The following is a 19,909-nucleotide window of genomic DNA, read 5'->3' as shown; positions in this document are numbered from 1 at the left end:
GCCATTATTGTGAATATTTTGTATTTCAGAGACCTAAACAGCCCACCTAGCAAGTTTGTTCACAAATTGTTCTTTGGGATTACGTTTTAGGGAGCACTATTTAATATGATGGGAACTTAATGTATACTGTTTGTGTTCATGTTTATGCAAAGCATCTGTGAGCAGCTCAGTGCAGTAACACAGTGGGAAAATGAAAGATTGATGGTCTCATACTGAGACAATTCACTGTGGCTTCTCTGGCTGGGTGTGGCATCAACCCTTCCTAGTCAAACACTCGAGGACCTGGAGGTAAAGGAGGGGGGAGGGGGTATCTGACCATGTCAATGATACAGTATATTCTGACACACCCTTCACTCTAAAGACATCAGCTGCTCTCTATAGTATCTAAGCTCTCTATTTAGTTCATGCTTAAAATCTGCTGTCTGCTAGAATGCTGTTCACAGTTTTCTTTCTTTGGCTAGATTCTTGTGGTTAAGTTGAACCAAACTAAAGCTTTCCCCTAACTTGTACACCCACACCGACCCAAGAATGTGGCTGTGCCTGTTTCATTCTACATCTCTGTCTCTCATTTTTTTTTATCTAAATACTTTCCCAACAACATAACTTCAAGGCATTTCTTACAGCCTGACTGTCTCACATAAAGTGTGCATATAAAGCTGAATAATTAAAAGTAGGCAATCTGGTGTCACATAAACAGTTGGTAGTGAAGAGGTTAACACTGAGACAGTCTGGAAGAAAAGTAGAATACCAGCCTCAACTTGCATGCAGTTATTGCGCAAAAAAAAAACGTCCAACTTTTACTAAAGGTTTCCAGATGTGGAATGAGTTGTCTGTTGAATGTGAGCTGCTCCTCAGTGGAATATATGTAACACATCATTTTATACAGTATTATACTTTTAACAAGTTGTCCAAACCGCTAAACACACACATACCATAATATAATGTATGAGTGAAGGTGGATGTGAGGTGGCGCTTCGGCTTACTGCTTCTTCCTGGCTGTTCTCTCATGTTGAGGGAGGATCCAGGAACTCTGCCAGCTGCTGACTGTCTGTCTGTCAGTCCGTATATTAACTCCACTGACACACGGCAGCGAGCAGCGAGACACGCAGGAACAGAAAAGCAAAGAAAAGTGACCATCTTGAAACTCACAGTCGACATGTCTCAGGTAAGAAATTATACACAAGCTGTTCTTTTATTTGTAACGACTAAACCCTGAGTAAAGCTCGACACATAATGTTGACTAACTTTACACTTCGTTTTTAATTGTTTGCGGCTGAGTTGGATGGCTTTAGATGGAATACGTTGAGAAACTGTGAGCGGATCCAGTAATTAAAGTGCAGAAGACGCGCCATCTCACGCCAGGCGGAGAAAAAGTCGCCGAGGAGCAATTTACACCGGATAGATTGAGTTTTACTTGAACAGACAGCCATTGTACGTCCCAGCCGCAGTGTAATAGATTGTTTCATGAATATGTGCTGCTAGCTGCCCCTCCCTGAAAGGAAGGCTTCTGTAGAACATATACTAAAACAAGCACCGTTCATCTATGAGACTATTTACAGTGTATTATGGACATACATTATGGAGAGCATTTGTGTAGCTCTGACATTATAACACTGAGTTATAATATCAGAGCTACAGGTGGAGCTCATTTACCTGTCTGTGTTTCATGTACAACATGATTGTGCAATGCAGCATGGCTTCCTCTTTATTATAGGACCTTTCCCATTGTGCAACATCATTAATGATAAAGGGGAGGGGGAACATGGCCTGTGTCACCCCTGGCCCCCACTTTGTCGAATTATGAACACACACATATCTAACACACCCAGTGGCATTGTGTCACTGAAGATACATGATGAAGGAACAAATTGCTTCACTGCAGCCTGTGGTCAGGAGAATGTTGTAGAACTTGCTCACTATTATAAAGCCTTAACTTTCAGATCAGCGGAGAGCTGGAGAGAAATGTAGGGATTTGGGTGCGGTGAATGGACTCTAACAAACACAGGGAGTCTGTCTTTATTTGTTCTCATTGAAACTAAATCACTAAATGCTTCTCCACTACTGAACTCTCCAATAACTATTTTCTGCCATTAAACGGAAGCCTCCTGCATGTATTTTAGCGACTCATTGACTCATTTAGTAACATAATCTTTATGCAATACTTGAGTGAATATATAACGGGGTTATTAGTAGTTAACACTTGTACAGGCAGGATACAGGTGCTCACTGTGGAAGAGTTTGGTGAAGTGGGCTTGCAGCAGCTTGTCAGGCCAGTCAGAAAGGGTGTGGTTTCGACAAAGCTGTTGGCCCACATGCACTGGATAACTGTAGCAAGACAACCATTTTTTAATGCTGTTCTAAACCACATTAGCATCAACACTGAGTGAAATGACTGTGTGTAAATGTTGCTCACAGTGGTAAACTCTGCATTTCTACACAGCTTTTTAGTCTTTTGGCTCATAGTCTTGGTTTTAGAGCACATTTAAAGTTTAATTTGGTCGCCGCCCTTATCACCGTTGTTTTCAGCAGCAACAGCGGCAGGAGCTTTTTTTTCAGAGAAACAGCTCTATAAAGGCACTGGATACTACCTGCTCAGCAGCACACAAGCTAAGTTAGACACTTGCTTGTGATCATTGGGAGCATTGAACAGCTAAAGAGACGGATATCTTTCTCAGGAGCAAAGTGATTGAATGTTGCACCTACATTCCACAGATGGACACAAACAGAAAGACACCTAATGGATGATAATGTTGCTCTGTAATGGCTGGATGCCAACAAGTTCACTTAATAACTTCAATGGGTGATAATATGTGACGTTTACAGGTTGGTGCGTTGCCTCCAAGTGACCAAAAGATCAATGAATACAAAACGGTTCTGATACTTTGTACATTGTACTGTAATTGTACTGCTAAATGTTGTCTTTAGCATCAGTGAAATAATTACAAAAAGGGAGTGAAAAAAGCTACTAGAGGTTCAGAGAATGCCCTAGTATTTTTTTCTCTCTCCACCTCCTTACTTGTGCACATCCGAAGAAAAAGACACAGCATAGCTTATGACTAGTAGCATACAGCCAAAGACAAAGGCTAACGTTAAAACCAGTGGCATGCAGCTTGACACCATGGCCACTGCTAGAGTCGGAGATGACGGAGATATAACATAACTGGAAATCCTCCTGCTTCCCTGAAGTCGAAAGCCTTGCCTTTCCCGTGAGTGAATTAATAAACAAACAATGAATCTGACGGGACTCCATTGTGCCTTCATGAAATTTACAACTGTTGCTGTTGTACTTGTGGTAAATTGTTTTGTAAACAAGATCTTTAGAAACATATAAATAATTGTTTGACAGGCTTTAAAAGAAAAATAAACTCAGGTCACATACGTAAGTCTATAAGAGCCAGGGTGTAGAAGCTAACTGAGATCTTAGAAGGTGCTCCATTCTAACTTCATCTTCTCTAGTATAAGTGGTCTAGCGTTACAAAAACACATTTTTATTCTATCTATTCCTTGTACGTAGTGATGATTAAGCACACTTAATATGATGCGGTAGATGATTTTTTCATAATGATTCTCTGCATCGCTATTCTTTGAATTCCCAGGTTTTCTTTAGCTTGCTTTAACGCAGGTTGAGATCTATGTACCTGTTTGTATTGTAACTTTGTAACAAAGTACATTTTGCAAAATCAACAAACTGTTAAAAGATGCAATGGTCGGATTGGAATGCCTCTTGGCTAACCCATCAAATAGCTAGCAAATGGTACTTAACTGATGCAAAATTATGTAAAAGTCCAGAATTACCTGAAAGCAGTGGATTGATTTGTAATGTCATCCACACAATAAATGCATACACTTAGGGACAGTAAAGGGAGAGGTACCATGGCCAAGTGTAAACAGTATGAGAAAATTAAGATTATCTTACAGTGTACACAAATGATAATCATCTCTTCCTAACCATAAACCTGCATTTTTTGGCCACTTGTGGAAAGTGGAAAGCAATGACACCATCATCTCCACTATCCGTCTCTACCAACTCCTGAGGGAAATATCTGTCTTAGCTGCTAAATGCTCCACTATGTACTGTCTGCTGCTGAGCAGGTCATGTGCAGTGGCTTTATAGAGCTTTTTCTCTAAAAACAGCTGCCTGCTGAAAACAACACCATGAGAGCGGTGAGAGTGAACCAGAACAGTAAAGTTGCAGCCGGACAGATAAATAATGAGAGGAAAGTCACTATACAGCCGAGGGAAGATGCACATTCAGCTGATAATTCTCTTTAGGTTCATCACCACATCAACACCTTCACATCTTCACATCGTTTTCACAAATAATTATTTGATACAAAGTTATAAGAAAATGTATGACTTGTAGCTGCTTTAACCACTTTTAGTTGCTTAAACTTAACCAAGCAGATCAGAATGCTTATATAGGCAGTTTTTGAAGGCAATGATAAATTATATTTTTGTCCTTTAGGTTGGAAGACCTTTTGCATTCACATTTGTTTGTTATCTGTGAAGAGGCAGAGCTTTGGGGCCTGTTAGAAGGCAATGCCCCAAACCTTACATAGGATTAGATCTAAGTATGACCATCCTTTTTCTTTTTTCTTCCTTACATTTCCCTCCCAGTATTCAGACCTGGAGAATGCCATCAACACGCTGGTCACCCAGTTTCACTCTGCTTCAGCTTCCAATGGTCCAACGCTGAAAACCGACGAATTCAAAGGTCTTTTGTCCTCCCAGATGCCTAACCTGGTCAAGGTAAAACTGCTGTCAGTCTCTATGTGCTTCACCCTCAGCCGGGCCTGCTGTTGACAGCAGTTGGGTGTGGCAGCACGTCTCAGCTTACTCATTCACAAAGACAGTCAGAAACATGCTCAGCAGCAGAGTCACACAGACCTCATGCATACACCAGCGGATATAAAGCCCCAGGCCGACAGCAAAATAACTAGTGACGTTGAAGGCTGACTGTTGTCCTGTGTCTTAGCCAAAAAATTGTACTCAAACACACCGCAAAGACTACAGCCGAAGGCCAACTAGCAGTTCTGCTAGAGGAAATATATATAACTCTCCATACTAGAGCTGGGCAATATATCGATATTATATCAATATTGTGATATGAGACTAGATATCGTCTTAGATGGATATTGTTATATCGTAATATGGCATAAGTGTTGTCTTTTCCTGGTTTTAAAGGCTGCATTACAGTGAAGTTATGTCATTTTCTGAACTTACCAGACTGTTGTTACTGTTCTATTATTTGCCTCTACCCACTTAGTTATTATATCCACATTACTGATGATTATTTATCAAAAATCTCATTGTGTAAATATTTTGTGAAAGCACCAATAGTCAACACTATAATATCGTGAAGGGGAAGCGGAGAGACCGACCAGCCTGCTCTAATGAGCTCACTAGCAGATGGCTGGTTAATTAGCTAGCTAGCTAATTTCCCCCATGCTTTAATGCTACACTGGTTACAGAAAATGAGCCAAACAAAGTTGTCACTCATCTGGCGATGGCAATGTGCTTTCCTACGCTGTGACTAGAGTGTTGTAAATGAACCATGAAGTTGTTAAATTGTACTAATGTAGTGGCTAATTAGCTAGCTAGCTTGCTAGGGGATCACTTTTTCAGTCTAGCACCAACCACAGTGCAGAAAAAGAGAGGTCTATGGTCTTTAAATTAAGTTTTATGGTATTAGAAATTATTTCATTAGTTCATTTTGTAATGTTTGGGTATGGAGATCAAACTGTTCATTGCAAACACTCATCACACTCTAGTTTTAATGTGCAATGAGGGATTATAATAATAATAAAAATTAATAATAATGTAATTATAATTCTGGTCGCAAGCCTGGTTTTGTAGCCTTTATGTCACCACTTCCTCTACTGTTTAGAATTTTACATTTCATAATGACATAAATTACATATATTGGGTTATTTAGTCTGATTCTGATATGAATTTATTTTTTGACTTAACATATTTAAATGCAGGATTTTCTGGCAAAAATCTAAAACTTCAATGAAGTTTTGGTTGGAAGCTACTTTTACAGTGAACCCACATGTTATTTAACTGTTTTGCTTTCCTTACAAAACAGGTCGGCACAGACCAGGGAATGGGTGAGATCCTGAGGAAGATGGGTGTAGCTGATGGCGAGGGCATCTCTTTCAAGCATTTCTGGACCTTAATCCAGTCAGTAGCCACCTCACAGTACAGCCAACTCAGCAGCCAGATGGGCTCCTCATGCAAATGCATTCTCTCATGAAGAGCCAGCTCTCAGCCCAACACAGCTCTGAGTTTAACTAAACAGAGTATTAATATGCACATCACTCTCCTAATCAGGTGTCGGACAGAATACAAAGGTACAAAGTCTAGTCTGCACACAGCAAGCTGTTCCCACCATTTCTGACTAAAACATGACAGTTTGTAAATGCTGTGATCTCTTTTCCACATCACTCTTCTGCCAGTATAATGTCCAGCATCCTTTGCATCAGTTAAAGTTCAAATTCAGTCTAGTTTGCATTTAAATTCTCATTAATTCTTTGTCCAAGTCTATAAATTGCTATATTTTTAAGCTACAATTTGAACTACCTTACTATAAAATAATCATTCATCTTCATACTTAGTACCAGATAACATCAACAACAACAAATAAGTTGATGCATATTGAACCCTTCAGACACTATTACACAATCCAGCAAGGGGAGGCCTTATCACTCATTTTGAATTTAACTGGTGCAAAAGGTGCTGGTCATTATCAGTCATAGTCATTAACATTTCCCTTGTTTGCTCCAGTTTTCTTTCCATGTTTATACATCATCACTATAATTAGTGATCCATGGTGCCTTCAAATGGCTCGTGTTTACTACACTAATAATAAAAGAATGAATGGCCCTCTGTTGTATTCACAACTTCATAAAAACTTTTTCTAATAGCTCAAAGCGGAGTGTTGAGAATGGTGTACTCCATCAAATGTAAGCATGGCCTTGAAATGCAGAAGATACAACATCATTGCCCATTTTACAAATGGGAACAAGAACAGGTTCTTATGTTCATCTCACTAAAGCCACATAAATGTATATAGTTTCTATACAGTGGTATGGTGTAGTAAACTTCATATGTAAAAAATGTACCATGTTAAGCACATCAGTATAGAGCATTTACCATCAAACCGAGTTACAGTAATTCTTAGAAACATTAAGGATAAATTAGTTTACCTTTCAAAAGATTTGCAATTTGTTTCTTCCTTTGCAAACACAAACTCCAACTGTGTTAGCAATGACAGTTTACCAGTCATCATTGTTTTTTTTATAAATATGATACTAACCATCTTAATTTGATCTAATGTGTCAGTAACAAAACACAAAAGTCTACTTTGGATTATTTCTAAATGTCAGTATGTTTGAATTTGCAATCATTTGGTGAAATACCTCTTATTGTGTGCCTTTATAAGTTTCTACCAGTAATGCTTTACCCTCTGTGATCCTGCATTTTCTTTGTATTTATATTTTGGAATTCTCTGTATTCTGACCTATGTGACACCATAAGAAAAATGATGCAATAAACATACAAAGAAATCAATATTACTGCAATTTGTTATTGTTTAATCATGTATTGATTTAATAAGCAATAAAAGCGTCTCAAACTGTTTAGTAGTGTATATTGAAAATTAAGGTATCTGGTGTAACAGCAACATGCTCCATTGATGTGTAGCTGTGCCAGCAAGCTGAAGCAGTAGAAGTAGACTATTCAGCACTATTGCAGTATCAAATCACTATCTGGAAGAAGACAACATCTGTGTCAGACTTTTTTGCATAGAATACTAGAGCCAACTATGCAACGAAAATACAATGAGATGAACTACTGTAATCACAAATTATGCCAGTATTATGGATTTAAATTATCATGTAAAGAGGGAGTACATCCTCTCTTGAGTTTCTTTCCCTCAGGTGTACCTCGAAAGAATTCTAGATAAGATGAGAACACATACGTATTCATGACTTTGACCCTCCCAAAGATGGCCAGCTCTGTTTGCTCATCATGGTCAACAGCATTCATCATCTGCTTCGATTTGATGTACAAGGCATTTTCCTTTGCAACAACTTCATCTACCCAAATCTGTATGTTCCGCGGTGCCATTTCATAGTTGTCAGCAGTGCAGCCATAGAATCCTCGTCGCAGATGCTCAGGCCAGGGTTGGTTAGTCACCATGGGGTGGTCAACTCCAACAAACGCTGTGCACAGGGGGCTGTCAGTCCCTCGTGAGCGGCCTACTTCACAACTTATGACACTCATGAGGAAAAGCGAGAAGGTTCTGAAATTATACACAGATACTGAAAACACTGCAGCCATGAAGTAACGGCCCCATCTTTCACAGTTGTAGTTACACTGCTGGAACTGAAATGTCTGGCGACAGAAGTCAATGAAATGTGATGCTTTGAGACCCTGTCTCAGTTCCTGCAGGGAAGACTCACCCTCCTGGTCATTGAAATTCTGACGGAAATTTTCAATTTCAGCTTGATTGTCAGTGCTCATGAACTTGCCCACCAGACTTACACTTAGATTTTTCCCATGTACTTTGTAAATGCATTCATTGAGAACATAGTAAAGGTCTGAAGCAATTTCCTCTTTGGCATTGTATCGTATCTCTACAAGTAGATCCTGAATGTTACTGATATGCCTAAAGGCAATGTTGTCTTCTTCTAGTCCTGGCTCTGTTAGCCAAATTGCTTTCAGGAGTCTTTTTTCTGGGACATAATTAGGAGCACGCCTTCTTTCAGTCTCCTCAAAGAACAAGCTCCAAGTGAGCCCCTCCAGGCAATCAATAGAAGGGTACTTTTTGCGCAGCTCCATTGGAACAAACATTTGAGGGTGGCTTGGCCACTCCAATGTCTGCAGATACAAAATGTTTCCTTTATAATCAGAAAACATTGGCCCTGCACAGCCAAGTTCAACTTTTGTAAGCAAGTCACCTTTTTTGTCCAGTTCAGCAATGATTCTTCTGCTGTGGTCATGGGACCTCCAGACTCCGTCCGTTGTAGTTAGTATTTTTCCGTCAGAACTAACAGACAGGAAGGAGTTGTATAGGTGTAGCTTTGTTTCCACACTGAGAGACCGGAGAATTTGTAGCAGCTGCAACATAAATTGAAGGTCATTTCCAAGATTGCAGCTGATGAGGCTGATGGTGCCAAGATAACCGCATATGCTCTCAGTTTTTAAGGTTGACACAAGTTTGGCAAGTTCCTCTGGGCCATAACCAGCTAGCTGGACTGTTCCATTGGTACTATTACTGCCATGGCCAACCAGTATGACATCATGATTTTTAGTAGAAAAAAAATGGCTTCCTCTGAGAGTATGTAGTGCCCCTTTCTGGTACCTCAGCAAAGTTGATACACTGGGATGCCTCTCAAAGAGGTAGGTGGCTGCCTCAATCACTGCAGGGTCCTCTTCCATTATAACTATAGTCTTGTGGCTGTGTTTAGTATGACCTCCTTCCCTATTGGCCATATGTTGTTGGTTAAGCATAATTTTTGTCTCAAATGTGTTATAGCTGAATTTAAAACGGTCTGCCTGAGTCAAATACACTGGGAAGGCCTCCTTAATGCAAGTACCTCCAACACAAGAAGGTACTGTCTGATTAATGGAACACAGTGGTTGAAAAACAGGATTCCAGCTATCAGTGATTCTCTGACACTGTGTCTTTAACATAGACAAATTCAGAGGTTCTGTTAATGACAAATCTACTCCTATATTGATTGCACTTATTAGTTTGGACTTGGTGTCACTGTGAGAATCAGTTAGCCACTTTCCAGCATCTCCAGGATCAGGGTGTTGTGGGTCAAACCTTGGTGGAATCCTCTGAAGATATTCCCTGGAAATAGATAAGTGATGGCTGAATAATGAGCCAGTGGATCAAATACTCACACTGCCTGAATATAGCAGTGTTTAACTCTGGTAATTTAGGAAATATTGTAATATGCTTATCAAAATAAGCACATTCTCTAGTTTGATTGTGTATATTTTTCAGTGCTAGTCATTTGGAGCTAACAGTGTTGATGAGAGAGTTTGTACACTTTCACGTTGAGTGCTATTCTTCGTTGGAAGTTGGCTTTGTTTGACTGTACACAGTAAATAGAATGTACAGTGTAAAAAGGAGCCAGTCTCTTAAGGCTCTGACACTCCAACTCGACGACCGACCGTCGGCAGAAAAGGCCGACTGATCAGTCTCCCCGAGTTGGTCAAAAAAGTGCCTCGGAACACACCGAAGCGACGCCGACTTGAGCGTACAATTCTGCGCGTGAGTAATGTGTCTCCATAACAGCAGGCGGCGCGAATCTGTATTGTCGCCCAAAAAATGAAAACTGGCAGCTGATTGGACGAACGCATCACGTGGGTCTGGCTTCTCCCGAATTTCAAAGCCAGACCATAATGGTGGCTTGTTCGGAATACGATCTTGTGTATTTTTTACGAAAATAGTTCACCGAAACGTGTTTCTGAAAACATTGTAAGCGAGAAATAGGCCATCATTTCAGATCAACAAAGGTCAGTTTAAAAGATTGTTGTCAGATTTTGAGAGGCGTTCGTCACGCTCATCCCACTCATCCCACTCTTCATTGCCGGTAATTGGTCATTGAGTCCGACTGCCCACTGGCTGATTCAACAAGTCAAATCAGCCCAAATGAACACGACTCTGATTGACGATGGCACGGAACACACCAAATGGACTCGTTAATCGGGTTGGTGTGTCAGCCCCTTTACAGGTCCAATCATGGCTTCCCCATCCATCCTAAGACCCTAAGTCATGTTAGTGGCTCTCTGAGGCTGTGCTTTGAGACATGGAGCGTGATCACTGAGACTGGCAGTCCAGTGGCACCGCAGTGGCACCGCAGTGGCAAGCCTGTACCAGGTGTCAGGACAGTGGCACCCTATTGTCACCCTGTGGCAGCTTGTGGCTTCTACTGACGGGTAAAGTAATTAAATAAAATGAAAAACAGAAACATTTAACTTCATTAAAAAAAAAAAAATAATTAAACTGGCTTACATGACAACAAACCATTCACACACTAGTCTTCTGTGGGTTTTGCCAGGAAAATTTCTGCTTTCTGCAGATCCTCCGCTGGTGCAGAGTGAGTGCCACTTGCTTGCCACTGTCCTGAAACCTGCAACAGGCTTGCCCCTGCAGTGCCGCTCACTTGCCAATGTCCTAATATCTGCCTGACGTCTGCCAGACACTTGCCATGATGTGCCTTAAACCTGCATTCTATCAGCACGGGGCAACTCCACTAGTTGCAAAAAGAAGTTGGCCTGTATAGAAGTCTATGACAAAATGATCCTAGTTTCTCACTTGATTAGGACTCAGTAAATATTTTCCTTACGAGTTCATGGTTGCTCACTAGTTCTTCAATACAGCATGATGTTCATTATGTAAATATGGTCCCATTTATTTTAAAATAGATGATAAATCAGGGGATGCTTTAAGGTGTGACTACACGCCGAACTGTAAATCAGGGCCACTTTCAGCCCCGACAAAACCAGCAACACGTTTTTTAAAACTGAAACGGGGGTGCGTCTGAGTTTACATACAGATCTCTGCTGATTGTGCATCATCTGTGACACAGCCAATAAATCAGAGACACATCCACCAAACATGAGAAAACATATCTCAAAGCCGTTGCACACCGTTTCACACCATCCCGGGGAAATATGTCATTCAACACAGAAACCGTAACAAAACGGTGCACACCGTTTTGAGATTGAGCATGCCCCAGGACAAAGGCTTAGCAATGCTAATGTGTACATTAAATCGCCTTGAACTTGTTTTGGGTGTTGTCCGTGTTTTTTTTCCTAAACTTTTACCCTCTCACTGTGTGTTTATTACTTCATCAAAGTTAATTGGAACATTTTGGTCTCTGAAAATGTCTTTATCCGTGTTTGGTAGCAAGATAGCTAGCTAGCGTTAGCTGATAACTTGAGGAAAAGATAGCCGATTTTCTGTGTACTGCCGTACCTGCAGATGAATGGTGCCTGAGTTTGCATTTTGGCACCAGAAGTAACCATATTTGGACAATACTGGTGTGCAGTATAGGCTACAGACTAGAGCTGTCAGTATTCCTCTATAATACTGTTCGAATTTCATTTGTTTTTTTTTAAATATTCAAATAATATTTTAATATTTAATGCTCAAATGCAGCCTGTTTTAAATATGTACTACACTACTCAGGCTTATGCATTGTCAATGCCACTATAAGCATGTGGTTGTTGTTACACGTTCTGTCCACTAGAGGGACTTCCAACATCAGCCTGGCCTTGCAGGGGATCTACGTCATGGCACATTGCATTTCTGGCACGCCACTCTCTGTTTACGTTATATTCCACCACACACACACAGCGACAAACACAAATCAACAGAGAACTCTGTAATGAAACATTATCTAACAAGTGTATTGTGTATCTGTTGTAAAGGCTAACGTTGCTCGGTTAGCACAATGACATCATGTTAGGAAGCACAGACAAAACTGATTTGTCATAAACTAAGTAGTCTATATCCTTGACGTTCCACTTCCAGGATTGCTCCGTTGCCGCCGGAAAATCCCCCGGATTTCACTCATTTAGGCCGGATATCCGTTGCCTTGGGCTTCCTTTGTGTTTTTAAACTCATTTTAAACTCTGGTCAATTTATGAGGACTATGGTTAACCTTTTTTCAGACCTCTGCAAGGTAAATCCAGACAGCTAGCTAGACTATCTGTCCAATCTGAGTTTTCTTTTAAACGTCCACCAAAACAAGTTCCTTCCAAGCCTATTTTGCAGTGGCACCCCAGCTTTTCTCCAGTGCTTAGCACCGCCCAAGACGATTGTGATTGGTTTAAAGAAATGCCAATAAACCAGAGGACGTTTTCCTCCAATCCCTGAATGCTATGTGGAGTAGCCAGACTCTCCTCCAGCGCGCTTTGGAGGAGGGTCTGGCAAAGCGAGTTAAGCAACCTGTTTCTTGCAGATTGTCACGTTACTGAGAATACAGCTATTAGAAGGTAATAAAAGGAGGCAAAGCTAACTCTGACAGCTGTAGGTCAGCTAACATAAACTTTAGCTGTCTCCATGAAGCTCCCAACTAAGCTCCTATAACTCGCGACGCAGTTAGAAAACCAGAACGAGCTAACTATTGATAACATAAGCATTTTGGCCTCGTGGATGTAGATTTTAAAGTCATGTTAAAACTATTTCCCATCCTTCTTCCGATTTCCAGCCTGTCACTCCCCCTGTACTAACGTTACTCGGTACGTAACGTTAGCTCACAATGCCTTCTGTTTCTCACTCCCATAACTTATTGTTCATCAGACGTGACATGAGAAGAGGGAGATTAGCTAATGGTAGCCAACCTATTTCTAAAAATAAAATCACATTCGAATAGTAATTTCAGCATTCGAATAGTATGGATTTTTTTACTATACAAATTATATTTGACTTTCGGAATTCGTTACAACAGCCCTAATACAGACAGAGCTGATTAAAAACTTGCGCTAGCTAACTAGCTTTGTTTGACAAGGTGCTGCGGAACGCTGACCAAGACATTTTAAGGTGTAATTGTTCTAATCAATTTTGATAAAGTGAAAACACACTGTGATGAACATGAACAACCAAACAAGTGGCTATTTTCGTGTACACAGTGCCATAGTTAGCATTGCAAAGCCTCATGATTGGCAGGTCTGTGAGTAGCCATGCCCTAAAGAATCCCCTGCTTTATCATCTATTTTTAAAATAAATGGCATCATAATTTACAAAATAAACAACATGCTGTATTGAAGAAGTCTTGAAAATAACGATTGAGAACATAAACTCCTATTGGAAGTAATAAATCAAGTGAGAAGGTCGTTTTTTCCATAGACTTCAATACAAACACGCATTCACTGTGAGACACATTGGGATGGCTCCTCCCCTAACACATCTCACTCCAAACTTTTGACAAAACTTGAGAACCCTGCAAACAGACTTCTTTTTGAAGCCAGTGGAGAATGCAGGTTTAAGGGACTTCCGCACTGGCTTTATTTTTCAGGCCTGAAGTTGCCATCTGGGCTGGTTCAAATTATATTATTCGGTAGCAGTTAAGCAACATACAAAGGAAAGGGCCCTCATATTCAATTCAATTTGATATGTGCCTAATAAAGCTTTTCAAAGATATAGTGTCCCTGTAACGCTAATGGTGATTGATCAAAACTATTTTTATTACCTTTGGGTTAAATTAGTGTTGACACTTTATATCAAAGTCATTACACAATGTTACAATTTGCAGCTATTTCCCAATGGAGATAATCTGAATAATCATGTCAGGTTTTATCACATAAAAGCAGCAGTCTATTGCATCATGTGGTGTCTCACCTGTTTCTTAGATTAGAGCCAAAGGAAGTCCTCTTAACACTCAGATCTGTAATGAGAAAAAAAAGCTAATAGATATTGCCTGACACTCTGAGTAAAGAAGCATTTACTGAAGCAGTACTGAAGCATTGTTGGTGAAAACAGCCCAATGTGGTATGTCTACAGCTCACTGTATATGTTACCATGACACTTATAAGGAGAGACATTAAAACAGCAGCATCTATTTTAAAACTAAAGCTCATTAAAAAGTGTAATGATCTTACCAGCATTTATTCCTACTGCCAAAGACAGCTGAACAATAACACAAAATCCCCAGGGTTTCAACATGGTTTCTCTGCAGAGCAGCTGGAGTGAAGATCACTGTGAATTCACCAGGCAGAGGAGTTTAAGTCATATCTCATTCCAAATTTGGTTAGATAAGAATGAAAATGACTAAATGACATTTATGACTGCACTGTTCATCAGCTACAAAACTGCAGGCTGGGAGCATGTTTGTCAGACTGCTCCACTTTAGGACTTCTTTATTGTGTAACATTTATATTAGCATGCTTTCTTTCTATTTTGACTGTGAGTGCAGGTGTGTCACTGAATCAAGCAAAGAAAGATGGACAGATCTGCCCAAAAAGTCAATAGAATTGAATCAAGACTGGTCTGACAGCATCAACAGAAAAATAACACTATAAGCGTAATAAGAGTATAATCACCACCAATTAGACATGGCTATGACCTTATTGCAGCTATTTAAGTGAGTAAAAAATCAATCAAATGGATATATTTTAGATGTGTTGTTCAGCTGACACAGGCTATATTTTGAAATCTTGTGATCTATGGGTTTGTGTCCACTTCAATTAATTTGTAAGGACCATTCTTGAGTCAGTGGGGTTGAAGAGATAGAACAGAACAAAACTGCAGGTTTATTTGTAGATCGTACATTATGCATTACTAATGTATGCACAGCCAGAGCTGGACCTTTTCTATCCTTTTCAAATGAATACTACTAGTTGGTGGACTTGCAAAATATATATTACACATTTAAAACTGAATGGTCAATATCTGCAGATAGATAAATAGATAGATAATATAAGATAATATATAAGACTTAAAAGGTAAAAAGGTTTAGGCCACAGCGCCCAGCCTTACTCTTCTTCCTGTTCACGCTCCAACAATATGAGGTTAACTGTCGATAGTCTCGCATTGCCAGCCCTATCTCCACAGCACTGTTGAAATAGGGCTGGCCCCTCCACACATACACTCCTGGATAGGAGAAAAACTGTCTGGGTTATTTGCATTTCTTTAAACCACATAATTGTCATATAGGCGGCGCTAATCTCCTGTCACAAACACGGTGGCTCTATAAAATGGTCTCTGGAAAGAACTTGTTTCGGTGGAACATTTGCACCCCTCAAAAGAAAACGCCACATGCAATATTAAATGAAGTTAACTGCTCACACAATACAGTAATGTGAGCAGGGGCGTAGCACAAAATTCCGGGCCCTGTAGAAAGGCATTTTCTATGGGCCCCTCACCACATCCACAGCTATTCATTCTAGCATCTTTTTGGGCCCTCCTCACATGAGGGCCCTGGGTACTCAGTCCCCTTTTTCCCCCAAGTCCGACGCCCCTGAATGAGGTGTGAGTGAGCTATATCAATTAGCTGGATACATGGTTTAAGTGGCTATAACTAACTTTCAGTTTGTGTTAATTCTAGCAGCCCCTTTGGACAAAAGCGGTATTGGTTTTACCACTGTTGGATGGAGGTCTGGATCAGTTCCTGTTTTTTGTGTCATGCGTTCTTCGGACTGGATCTTGGGGTTGGCTGCATTGCCTGGCAATGCTGGTATTTAGTGACATGTTTCGTTTTGAGGTGGAATTGAAAGATAAGTTGTGTTCCCTCTCTTAGCCAGAACTGTTGCCCAACACACTCTACAGAGTATAGTTTGCTGCTGCTCATCGGACGGCTTAAATCCGAACCAAGTCCAAATAATGGATGTTGCACCGGCCTTTTTCACCAGCTCCTCCGTTTCGCTTTCAGCCATGTTTACTCAAGATGACGATGATGCGTTGCAGCTGGTTGCAGCCTGTGGCTCTAAATTTCGCGGGTAGATTGCGTCATCAACATGCATTATCGCTATTGCTATAAAATCTCTATCGTAGGCCAATTTTGTATCGTTTATATTGTATATCGTTTCTATCGCCCATTACTAATGAGGTCTAAAGAAAACTATGTTACATCCAGGCAGTATTAGAGAAGGTATTCAGATCCTTTACTTAATGTGCTCATATTATTTATAGTGTTATATATCTTTTGTGCATGTTATAGGTTTACAAAGTGAAAAAGCCCAAAGTCCACCCCAAAGGGACTTACCATCTCCAACAGAAAACACTGTTCACAAACTGCTCCAAACAGCTCTGTTGTAGTCCAGCCTTTACCTCCATGACGAACGTGCGTCACTTTGAAAACACATGTTATAATGCTCGCCTAGCTGCTCATACAACATACAACATGTGAGCCTGCAGTGCAGGGAGAAGTAGGTGCAGTCCCGTGGGTCTGCTCACGTTCATTAGCTAGCTTCATCATGTCCGCTTTAAATATTTCTGGATTCGGCTATTAGTGCATGTTAAAAATTCTAAAACATGATGGTTTAAACAAGGACCCTTAAAGTGTTCAGACTGGTAAGTTGATGTACCCCAAAAAAAATTATTCGCTTATTAAGTTTCTTTTGCCATACAAAGTCTATGGGAAAAGTCTTTCTGGGCAGGAGGGTTGCAATTCCACTGTTGGCCGCTAAGCCCATGGTTGCTTTAAGACATGGAGCTGTTCCTGAGGGGACAATGAACGACGTGTTCTCCGCGTCTACTCGTGTCCACTGAAGAGAAACTCATAAACGAGTGGTGTTGCTACAACAACTCAAACAAAGAGCGCATGTCCATCGTCATGTCATGGGCCAGTCAACGCTGAAGATCCGGGTATTTTTCAAGCTCCATGACTCCTTCATGCACTTTTGAGCAACTCTCATTGGAATGAGCGGGGCTTCGCACCGAACCCATGCCTTATACTCTGCTTCTGATTAGCTAGTAGTCCTTACCTAGGTACTGCGCATATGCGACTCATAACAAAGATGAAACAGAAGTGAGATGCCTCACGCGGTAGCTAAAACAGAGAGCTCAACACACAGGGTGAAAAGAGGAGCTGCAGCAATGTGCAGTACAACAGAAATATTATAAACCATGTAAACCTATTCTGATATAACCTGTAAATACAATTATGAACCTGAAAATGAGCATAATATGAGCACTTTAAGTTAAAGTACTACATTGACTGTTTGAGACTGTTTCTTAAGTACAAGTATGTAAGTATGATCAGGGAAATGTAGTTAAAGTATTACAAGTAGGAAATGCCCCTTGTGACTCTAATACTATTATATATTATATCATAAGATTATTAATAGTCATGCATTAATGTGAAAGCAGGATTTTACTGTTGTTATTGGTTGAGGTTAAGCTCATTTTAACTTTTATTTAGGAATGCAGCTAATTTTTGTCCTTATGGATTAATCTGTTGATTATTTTTTCGAGTAATGTAGCTCAGCGTAAATTCTGTCAGGGAGACTTCTATTATGTTGTCTCTCTTCTCTTTAACTGATCAGCTGGGCAGTGGGTGTTACGGTTCTGTATACCAATTGGAATCGGCACTTATGTTCTAACCAATCACAGCATACTACCATGTTTTAAATCTGTTCTCTCTCCTGTTTCTGTCAGTTGTATTTTCAGACGAGAGTGCGACTAGTAGTTGTTGGCTTATGGCATTAGTGTTTTTCTGTGTTGCGTCTGGTTCGGCGTGTGTGTCATTTCAGGCTAGGAGCATTTCACTTCACCTTTTCCGGCCCGTGTCTCGCGTGGTAGCAAATGAGGTCTATCATAGAGGATTTTCTCTCTCGCACTTGTCCTGCAAGCAGTTTTCCGTAGCCCTGGCGCATGCACGCGGGTGCAAACAGTAGCAGCCTGGCAGGCAAAAATCACTCCAGAAGTACTTTCACACGACTGCAGTCCCGGGGATTTTGCCTCGTTCGTAGCTCCTGAATCGCCGCACGGCCTGCTCTGAACTGCCCAGCTGGCCTCCAGCCGCGACTCTCAGCCGCCGGCGTTGTACGTACTTCGGTCAGGTTCATTACGGCAGAGGAACCGGCATGTTCAACTCAGCTGGATCATCCAACCCTTAGAAGTTATCTCATCGAGCATATTTTGTTCATTCATGTTTGCCGCCAACAGTAATGCGGATCAGGTTGCTGTGGTCTGGAGTTCTGGGCTCGGTCTAAACTCTGGCTTCTGCCGCAGATTCCTCTGCGTCTCTGGGGCCTATTTACCGTAAATTCTATGATAGACAGCCGGGGACGTCGTTTTATTTCTATACATGCATTAAGGTTAATTGCGCACTTAGACAGGCACGTCTTTTTTCTATGGGCTCACTAGCTATAGAAAAGCAAGTAAGTAAGCAAGCTGCTTTTTTATCTTTTCCGAATTTTTTTTAGCGTGCTCTATCATTTCAGCTACGTTCTAAATTGAAGTGCATTTACGGTGAATTCAGCTTTTCAACAGATGTTGCTCTGGACATGGATGTATAGAGGGTTTTCACCGACGTCACGTTCTGGGTGGTAACCTGGATGCACGGCCATATTGGAGGCACTCGGTGTAAACAACTGAATGGAGTAATGGAGTATTGTGCACTTTGGATACTTTAATACTTTATGTCTAAACAACAGAAAAGCTCATCAAAACGCGTCCAAGATGCAAAGGCATGGAAGGACTTGGACCACAAGAAAAGGCACGATATTTTGAGAAATTACAGTTTACTGGCGGTGCAGATCCCTACAAGTTGGCTCCCTCTTCTTGGATCCATGGCGACCCGGTGATTCTTCCTTCAGTTGCATATCCTGATATAGTCAACTACCTGGTTTTCTCGCCGAGCCCATACACAGCGGAAGACCTTAAATCCTACAAAAGTTTGGAGGCTTATAACCAGATGGTGTGTGTGGATCGGTGAGGGAGACGCAGTACCAAGTCATTAACGTTGTGTTGTGAAGGCCCAATTAAGTAATGCAATAACGTCTTTAATCAACCTAACCTTAACTGTATGATATCATTGTGATACTCAAGGTGTAGCCAAGTGACTCTCAATAGTTTTGTTTTTTTTTCATTTCAAAGACCGAACAAGACAGTTTTCCCTCGTAGATCCTGGTTGAGCTTTGCCAACCACAAGCGCCTACTTTCCTCTGATAACTTCTGGCATTCCTCTCCCTGGTTTTTAATAACTTTTAGAAGTCGATTATATTCCAAATGTTTTTCTCGGTCTGACCTATTGGTACAACCTAAAACACGTCTAATTAACCATTTTCCTTAACGCCGTTTGGGATCTACTTCAGTGCCTGTGCTTTGTTGTGATGCGGAGTACCTCCAACATGGCGACTTCGGGTCTGATGACGCACCGTGAAAACCCTCTATTAGCTCTGGATGGTGATCGTGAAGTAGGTTAGGGCTGAGCAGCTACTG

The 19,909-nt window shown here is 40.8% G+C and overlaps 2 protein-coding genes across 2 annotated transcripts; one reads left to right on the top strand and one right to left on the bottom strand.

Moving 5' to 3' along the window:
* The first annotated feature begins 1,039 nt into the window (after positions 1-1,039).
* On the top strand, positions 1,040-7,572 carry s100v2 (S100 calcium binding protein V2). The gene is made up of 3 exons (XM_078267912.1): positions 1,040-1,165; positions 4,618-4,749; positions 6,089-7,572. Exons 1-3 carry the CDS (start codon positions 1,157-1,159, stop codon positions 6,254-6,256), a joined length of 309 nt encoding a protein of 102 aa, XP_078124038.1. The 5' UTR covers positions 1,040-1,156; the 3' UTR covers positions 6,257-7,572.
* LOC144528998 (uncharacterized) lies at positions 7,291-14,724 on the bottom strand. Its single transcript, XM_078267906.1, has 3 exons — positions 14,626-14,724; positions 14,366-14,411; positions 7,291-9,862 (listed from the first exon to the last, which is right to left on the bottom strand). Exons 1-3 carry the CDS (start codon positions 14,687-14,689, stop codon positions 7,879-7,881), a joined length of 2,094 nt encoding a protein of 697 aa, XP_078124032.1. The 5' UTR covers positions 14,690-14,724; the 3' UTR covers positions 7,291-7,878.
* Between the last annotated feature and the right edge of the window lie 5,185 nt (positions 14,725-19,909).

The sequence above is a fragment of the Sander vitreus genome, chromosome 14 (genome assembly GCF_031162955.1).
Source record: "Sander vitreus isolate 19-12246 chromosome 14, sanVit1, whole genome shotgun sequence".
Taxonomy (NCBI): domain Eukaryota; kingdom Metazoa; phylum Chordata; class Actinopteri; order Perciformes; family Percidae; genus Sander; species Sander vitreus.
Note: the sequence above shows the minus strand (reverse complement) of the source record. Positions and strands in the feature narration are given on the sequence as shown.